The following is a 9497-nucleotide window of genomic DNA, read 5'->3' as shown; positions in this document are numbered from 1 at the left end:
TTTTTAATTTTAGGTTTAGTTGCATGTTTGGTCCCTTATGTTTATTTTAGTTTTCAAGTTGGTCCCTTATGTTTTGAAAGTTTCAAGTTGGTCCCATACGTTTATTTTAGTTTTTAAGTTGGTCTCTTACGTTTTGAAAGTTTCAAGTTAGTCCCTTATGTTTATTTTAGTTTTCAAGTTGGTCTCTTATGTTTATTTTAGTTTTCAAGTTGGTCCCTTATGTTTATTTTAGTTTTCAAGTTGGTCCCTTATGTTTTGGACCAACTTGAAAACTAAAATAAACATAAGGGATCAACTTGAAACTTTCAAAACGTAAGGGACCAACTTGAAAACTTTTAAAACGTAAGGGACCAACTTGAAACTTTCAAAACGTAAGGGACCAACTTAAAAACTAAAATAAACATAAGGGACCAAACATGCAATTAAGCCTTAATTTTATTTTTAATATCAACCATTGGATTTATTTGTACCACATGTCACATCTATACATTGAAAAGGAGCAAATGGAGAAAACCTAAATGGAACGAACTCATTTTTCGCTACAAGTAGCATTTATGTTTTATTAAGGCTAAAATATGGTATTGGTCCCTACAAAATAGGTCATTTTTGGTTTTAGTCCATGCAAATTTTTTTTATAGTTTTTGGTCCCTGCAAAAATAGGTCAGTTTTGGTTTTAGTCCCTGCAATTTTTTTTTTATAGTTTTTGGTCCCTGCAAAAATTTTTGTTTTTGGAAATAGTCCCTGACCCCAGTTATGTGATGATTTGTCACTTTTATAAATTTAAAAATAATTATTGTATCTGTTTTATTATTATTTTTAATTAAAAAATAATTATTGTTATATAAATTATAAAAAATAATATTCTTTTTATTAAGTAAGCACATATGCCACATATGCACAAAAGTGACAAATCATCACATAATTGGGGTCAGAGACTATTTCCAAAAAAAAAAATTTGCAGGGATCAAAAACTATAATTTTTTTTTTGCAGGGACTAAAACCAAAACTGGCCTATTTTTGCAGGGACTAAAACCAAAACTGGCCTATTTTGCAGGGACCAATACTATATTTTAGCCTTTTATTAATGATCAAAGTTATTCATCCAGACAGGATTTATCCCAAACTGGATCGTGAAAGGGTTTTTAGCCAATTAAATTTTAGGCTAAAATATGGTATTGGTCCCTGCAAAATGGGCAAGTTTTGGTTTTAGTCCCTACAATTTTTTTTTATAGTTTTTGGTCCCTGCAAAAATTTTTGTTTTTGGAAATAGTCACTGACCCCAATTATGTGATGATTTGTCACTTTTGTGCATATGTGGCATATGTGTTTACTTAATATTTATATAACAATAATTATTTTTTAATTTATAAAAGTGACAAATCATCACATAACTGGGATCACGGACTATTTCCAAAAACAAAATTTTTTGCAGGGACCAAAAACTATAAAAAAAAATTGGAGGGACTAAAACCAAAACTGACCTATTTTTGCAGGGATCAAAAACTATAAAAAAAATTTGCAGGGACTAAAACTGACCTATTTTGCAGGGACCAATACCATATTTTAACCTAAATTTTATTCCGGCTACAAAATAAGGGAAAGCTATTGGTGTAATTTAAGAATGATATTTAAAAAATACATGGTCTTGAAATCATCGAGAGATAATCTCTCACGATACTTAGCAATTCCCTTTATTAATATGTTGTCTTAAATAAATTACTAGTATTAATAATATTTTTTCAGGAGTATTTTACTATTTTATGTTTAATTTCAAATAAATAGTGTTGGGGAGTCTGGGGAGCGTTTGGAGCGGCAATGGTTAAACGTTTAGGACCAGCTGCTAAGAGAGAGACACCACATTCTTACCCAGAACCTTAAAGCAATGGGTTTATGGGTCTCCCTCAAGTGTGACTCACCCACATCACTAGGCTGATCCACACTAGGATCCCGCTCCCACTCCCCCATCGAACTTAACCAGGGCTCTGATACCAGTTTGTTGTTTGGGGAGCGTTTGGAGCAGCAAAGACTAAACGTCTAGGACCGCTAAGAGAGAGACACCACACTCTTACCCAAAACTTTAAGGTAATGGATTTATGGGTCTCCTCTCTTATATATTTAACATTTCCTCTATTTCTAGTCGATTTGGAACATAATCACTCACACTTGATTTCCAACAAATATGATGAATAAAGATAATATGAAGAAATGGTGGAATTATGATGGAGAGAATCAAGATTGGAGCGGCAAAGACTAAACGTCTAGGACCCACTAAGAGAGAGAGACACTACACTCTTACCCAAAACTTTAAGGTAATGGATTTATGGTCTCCTCTCTTATATATTCAACATTTCCTCTAATTTTTAGTTGATGTGGAAGATAATCACTCACACTTGATTTCCAACAAATATGATGAATTAAGATAATATGAAGAAATGGTAGAATTATGATGGAGAGAATCAAGATTGGATTTGTGACAACGAATGCTTTCTACAATGCAAAAATAGTGGAAAATAAAATTGTAACACTTCAGGAGTACTGTCAAAGGACCGAAACCGTCACTATAAAGTTTAGTTGAAAGTTGAAAAATCACAAGTGCTGGAACGTAGTGTGATGCGCTTGTCAGTAACGGGTCATTACGGTCTTAACAGGCTTGTGATCATAAATTATTGTTGCTACACTATGTATATATAATCCAATGGTCTTGTATAATTGCCACACTTAAGCATCGTTACTACTGAAATTGCACGAAATAAGCACTCTTGGTGCCTATCAATAGACTTATAGACATTGTACTTGGTACCACATTACATATAACAAAAGTCTTGCATTGTCTTTGATATTTCAATAAAGTATTTTTAGTTTTACTTCTCGTTTTCTTTTGTATTTCATTAGGTAGCTCATCTTTATGATGAGTAAGTAGTTTTCCTAAGTCTTAGGGTACTATTGAAAAATAGTCCTATAAAAACTTTCAATAATCTCAATTCTTTTCTTTTGTTAAGAAAATGTATTCACGTAATTTAGCTTTATTACTTTTTAAAACGGATTTTAATCTGATCGTCAAAACTTGGTTAATCAAGAAATTTATATAAACATAACAAGATGAAATAATAACCAGTCGATGTTAAACACGTCTGAGTTGGTCTAGCAGTGTTGGTTTGTACCTTGGAGTTTGTGCCTCCTTAAGATCTAATGTTCGATTCTCCCTGATGTCAATTTGGGTGGGTAGTTTAGCTTCTTCAAAATAAAAAAATAGTCGATGTTATCAATGAAGGAACGAGGGTTGAAGTTGAAAATGAAAGGATTAAAGATCTTACACACCATAATTCACAAAAATCTTAAGCGACGTCCGAACGACCGAAAGGTGAAGATAGTTGTTGGTCTTATAAAGCTGGACAAAAGGTTCAAAACATGGGAAAAGCCTAACAAACGTTTGGGGTGTAATGGGTATTCATGTTTAATGGGTCGAACTGACATGAAAATCATGATAATAGGAAGTCTTGTTAGCGAGCCACTTATTTATTGCTAGAGATAGATTAATTCATACAAAAGAGAAAACATCATCCTTAGGCTTGCATTCATAAGATAGAACAGAGAAATAGGATGTGTTTAATCAATTCTTTTAAGCGATGAACTCCAATGATTCTAGGATGTGTTTAATCTATTGCATATTTCCAAAACAACTTTCAACCTTGCAAAATTTAAAAATACTTTTTGCTTGCATACTTAGGAAGAAAAGGGATAACATTGAGATTCACAAGTCTTTGTGTATTGTGTCAACAAGAGCTTGTGAATTTCAAGGGAGGACCTGAGTCTAATTCAAGTTTCTCTCGAGAGATGAGAGAACTGTAATTTACTAAATGAGTCTTACAAATAACATTATATCACTACATTTCAACAACACTAACTAATTTATTTTAAACAGTTTATTAAATCGAGCTCACGAAAAAGTAAAGAGAGTGTGATTTCACATACATCTTTCTCTCTAAGCAATCAAAATTTATTCTCAATATAAGTGTCTATTTAGATTGATGCTAGTGCAACACTTACCATTATAGATTTTTTTGAAGGGCACCCGCCATTATAGATGCTTTTAATTCCATAGTATCTCCTACTTAATTATAGAATAGAATTGGCATGCTTACCTTTCGATCCACGCTAAGCTTTTTAAACTCCTTACATAAATTGCGCACATGTTGACATATTGCACACATGTTAACTGTAATTATATACTAAATAATGAATAAAGAAATTCGTCCCAACTTTCTTTATAAGAGAAATTAGGAATCACAAACTATTGACAAGTAAGACCAGGTTGGACATTGTCCTGATCATAATTTGAAGTATTAAAAAACATTAACATAGATCTATCACATGTCCTCTGGAAAAAAAATAGATCTATCACATGTTAAAAAAATCAGAAGCTCACTAACTTATGTCTTTTTTCTTTAAAAAAAATGCTTCTTTTTAACATTTTTAAAAGAACGAAGATCCCGCTTAAAAAAAAAAAGCGCGAAGATCCATCGGGTCCGTGAGGAAGAAAAAAGATGAGGGATTTATGTTGGTCATAAAAAAAATATCTTTTGTTGAGAAAAGTAATTAAGAATATATTGTTCATTGCTTAAAAATTTGACTCATCCAACAAGGTTGCTTAAAAATTCGTCGACATTATTGCAGTATGGTAGCTTCTCCAAACTGCACCCGTTTCTCGTCCCCTATAAAGAATATGCTTTACTGTTTACATGATTGCATGTACTCTAGAGAGCTTTGGCTCCGCTTGAATTTGGGGTGTTATCATAATTTTTCTCTGAATTCAATGACAAGGTTTGGCTTCATGAGATGACAAAAGGTACTTCCTCTATTTTGTTTATTACAAGAGTATTTAAGATGTGGTGCGAAAGATCTTTTTGTTTTACATGATGAATGCATTTCTTACTATCCCAATCTTGGTTTGGACTCACACTCATCGCGTTTCTTAACTCATTGGATCCCCCTCCAGAAGGTACACTCAAACTCAATATTGATGGTAACTTTCTACAAGATTTTGGTTGTGGTGGTGTTGTTCACAACCACGATGGAGATTGAATAGCTGATTTTTCTCACTATGAAGTTGGAGGTGATGCGTTATTAGCTGAGTTATATGCTATGCAGATAAGCCTTGATTTTTCCGGTAAAAAAAGTTTTGTCAACATTATTTGTGAGAGTGATTGTTTGAAAGCAGTTGATCTGATTATTGCTGGTTGTGATCATACCTTGTACACTTATGCTATTGACATTCTTCATATTAGAGATGTTATACATGGAAATGGAAATAAAACATTGGTGATATTCTTAGGGAACAAAATACGTGTGCAAATTTTATACCTAAGGAAGGATCACATGCAAGGTGCTCTGCTCACTAGAACTGTCCTCCGTCTGACATGAAATTTCTCATCCTGAGAGATAAGCTTGAAACTTAATCTCGGCTTTTATAATACTCCTTTGGTATTTTCAATGACATTAATTATTTCTTTACCAACATACCCTTATTTATATTGCATCTTTTTCTTCAATCAACAATAAATAATATGTTGAAAACATAAACTAAATCTCTCTCTTAAGGATAAATTTATAAAACAGTATTCCCTCCGTCTCACAATTATTGTCTCTTTAACATTTTCTTTTTTTCAAATAATTGGCACTTTACAATACCAATGCAACATTTATTATTTTTTTTCCACTATTATACCCTTATTTATTGAATTTCATCCAAATTAACTATTCCACTAACTACAATTTATAAGGGTGTTTGAGTAAATGCAACTAATTTTACCATTAAAATCAACACAATTAATCATTTTCTTAATAATCGTGCACAAACCTTAAACGATTAATATTGTGAGACGGAGGGAGTAGTAATTATATATAAATTTAATACTACTACCAACTTTCTTAATTATCGTGATTTTGACAAAAGAGTACTATATTTGGAGACGGAGGTAGTAAAATATATTCCTTTGTTTTGCCAATGTTATTAAGCAATTATTTCATTTACTCACTTTATTTGCTCACGCAATGCACTTGTAATAGATATCTTTTCTTTCTTTTTTTAAGCAAGGAAAATGTAATAAGTAAATAAAAAGAGTATGGGGGACATAAACCTAATCCAACAACAATGATAAACAACTGCATGAAAATCCAGTGATAAACCAAAATGTGTCGTAGATATATACACACCAAAGCACAAACCACCAAACCCAACTTGGAGCCCAAAACTAATTTGCAAAAAAAGCTTATGTGCACAAAGTCACAAACATTGAAAGAAGTGTAACTCGAACCAGAAGCAAGCCGGACTAAAATCAAACTCATTTTTTTAAGTATGATGTATGAATCTATCGCTAGCACGGGAAATTTCACGAACCATAAGCCCCTAGAAAATACAGCGAGCATCAACAGCTCTTTCAAGCCAAACGAACCCCCACATAAAACATGGCAGCGTTTAGCATGGGGAAATTGGCATATTTCCCCATCTTAGGTCAATTTAACAATGGCCATTGATTTAATATTAATAAATATCAGTGGATACGATTGCTCTCAAATGTTTACTTATAACTTGGATGAATATTAATATTAAAAAACTACTGTACTATTTTTTGAAATTGTACAAATCACCTAGTTTTGGTAGATTTATAGATTTGGAACATGTAGAAAATTGTGTCGTTATGGTTTTCATTACAAAATTGGTTTTTTTTATCAAAATAAATATTTCATTTTTCTTTATAATTTAAAAAAAAAATGGACAAATGTTAGTAATAGTTAATTATAAGATCAATATTACGCATTTTATTTTAGTTAAAATTCAAGATCGCTAACTCAATTAATACTTAACTCAAATTAGTTGAATTATTAATGATCCGCTCAATTTATTTATTATAAATTTTTATATATATATATATATATATATATATATATATATATATATATTATTTGTGTTTTTAAAATCACGTAAACATGTTTTCTTTTTGCAATTTGGTTGAATTTGCCATGAACTTATTTTTTTTCTTATATATATTTTTTTCTTCACAAAATGGGAAATTTATTTTTAATAATGATGATTGTTTTTTTTGGTCAATTAATAATGATGACTTTAATAACTATGTTACCAATAACATGAATTTCGATGATGTACGTTTAATCTTTTTTACGAACCAACTGATATGTATCTCAATAAAATGTACCAAGTGATATCACTTCTTTTCAAAGAATGTGTTTTACTAAAAAAATAATTTTATTTTATTTTTCCTGAAAAATTATATTATTTAAATATAACAGAGTACTTTTTGAATTTTTATTTTTCGGAAATGATTTTAAAATTCAATTTGGAAGGGATTGTTTTCATGTTAAAATAATTATTAAGAACGAGGTTGGGAAGTGAGAACAGATATTATATGTAGGAAAAAAAAGATGTATCTCCCATAATGAAATAGGCAAAATAATTGGGGTGAAATTATGATTTTGAAATAAGGGTATAGGTTGGAATAAAAAAAACAAGACTAAAGTGATAACATGTAAGACAAAATTGGTCTAAGATGGAGCAATTTATCAATTTGCCCATGCTAAAACTCGCCCATAAAACATATCATATCTGAAAAACAGAAACCGGCAGAAACAGAATGCCGTAGCTTAAAAGGATATTTATTCATTTTGCTAAATCAATGACAACCACATTTAGAAACTATTCATAACTCATTAGTACATTGCACCATATATGTAATATTTATTCATTAGGTCTTGCTAGCCGGTGCATCAAAGGGCAATTCTCTTTATTCATTTTGTTAAATCAATGTACATATGAATGTTTACCACTACTTCATTCGATTCGTGAAAGGATAAAAATAAAACTAAGAGATGTGGAAATCAAAACAAAACAAGAAATGTGCTGTATGTTTGAGCTGTCACGATCTTTAAAAATTAAACAAATGATGATAAGAACTAAGCGGGATTCACGCGCAAAGCACGTGGACGGAAAGATGCTGTTCACTAAAATAATAAAAACATCACCAATTTAAAATAAAAATTAAATAGAAAAAAGACACCAACACAACACATCAGTTTCTCACTTCACTTAAGAACAGGTACAAGTGAAACAAACCCAAACAACACAGTTCCCAACGTAGGTTGTGAACAAAAAAAAAAAAACACTCTCAATGGATACCCTTTCTCTCTTCTGCACCGGAGCCCTCCTCGCCGGCGGTCTCTACTGGTTCGTTTGCGTCCTCGGCCCTGCCGAACGAAAAGGCAAACGCGCCACCGATCTATCCGGCGGTTCAATTTCCGCTGAAAAAGTCCAAGACAGTTACGATAAATACTGGTCTTTCTTCCGCCGCCCAAAAGAGATCGAAACCGCTGAGAAAGTTCCAGATTTCGTCGATACATTTTACAATCTCGTTACCGATATTTACGAATGGGGTTGGGGTCAATCCTTCCATTTTTCACCCGCTATTCCCGGTAAATCTGACCGTGATGCCACCCGCCTCCATGAAGAAATGGCCGTAGATCTAATCGAGGTTAAATCTGGTGATAAAATTCTCGATGTAGGTTGCGGTGTTGGTGGGCCCATGAGAGCTATCGCGTCTCATTCACGCGCTAACGTTGTTGGTATCACGATCAACGAGTATCAAGTGAATCGTGCGAAATTACACAACAAAAAAGCTGGTTTAGATTCTCTATGCGATGTTGTTTGTGGTAATTTTCTTAAGATGCCGTTTCCCAATAACAGCTTCGACGGCGCGTATTCAATTGAAGCCACGTGCCACGCGCCTAATCTTGAAGAAGTTTACGCTGAAATTTTTAGGGTTTTGAAACCTGGTGCTCTTTACGTTTCTTATGAATGGGTCACAACTGAGAAATTTGTAGCTGAAAACGCTGAACATGTTGAGATTATTCAAGGTATTGAAAGAGGTGATGCGCTTCCTGGGCTTAGAACCTACGCTGATATAGCTGAAGCGGCTAAGAAGGTTGGGTTTGAGGTTGTTAAGGAACGGGATCTGGCTCAGCCACCGTCTCATCCATGGTGGACCCGTTTGAAAATGGGTCGGATTGCTTATTGGCGTAACCATATTGTGGTAACGGTTCTGTCTGCTTTGGGAATTGCACCTAAAGGAACCGTTGATGTTCATGAGATGCTGTTCAAGACTGCTGACTTTTTGACAAGAGGGGGTGATACTGGAATTTTCTCTCCTATGCACATGATTCTCTGCAGAAAACCAAAAGAAGATAATTCAACTTAACTTGAGGTGGTGATGAAGTTAAGGTATCTTAATTAAAATAAAAATTCTATAATTTTTATTCTATTTTGAGTTTAACTTGTTGTTACTTTTGAACTGGATGTAATTTCGTTTTTTTTTTTTTTTTTGTTTAATTTTTGCAATGTAGTTTTGTTTTTAATTTTCCTATGCGTCAGTAGCAATTGCTGTATGGATTCTATTTTAGTCTTAGTTGCGTTTTTTATTTAGCTTAAA

At 32.7% G+C, this 9497-nt stretch overlaps 1 protein-coding gene across 1 annotated transcript; it reads left to right on the top strand.

Annotated features, from left to right (window-relative positions):
* Window positions 1–7975: 7975 nt before the first annotated feature.
* Window positions 7976–9497, top strand: LOC146943038 (24-methylenesterol C-methyltransferase 2). The gene has a single exon (XM_085757127.1). It carries the CDS (start codon window positions 8184–8186, stop codon window positions 9264–9266), a length of 1083 nt encoding a protein of 360 aa, XP_085613253.1. The 5' UTR covers window positions 7976–8183; the 3' UTR covers window positions 9267–9497.

The sequence above is a fragment of the Medicago sativa genome, chromosome 3 (genome assembly GCF_051527215.1).
Source record: "Medicago sativa cultivar Bolivia chromosome 3, Bolivia_mono, whole genome shotgun sequence".
Classification (NCBI taxonomy): domain Eukaryota; kingdom Viridiplantae; phylum Streptophyta; class Magnoliopsida; order Fabales; family Fabaceae; genus Medicago; species Medicago sativa.
This window is presented reverse-complemented; position numbering and strand designations above follow the sequence as displayed.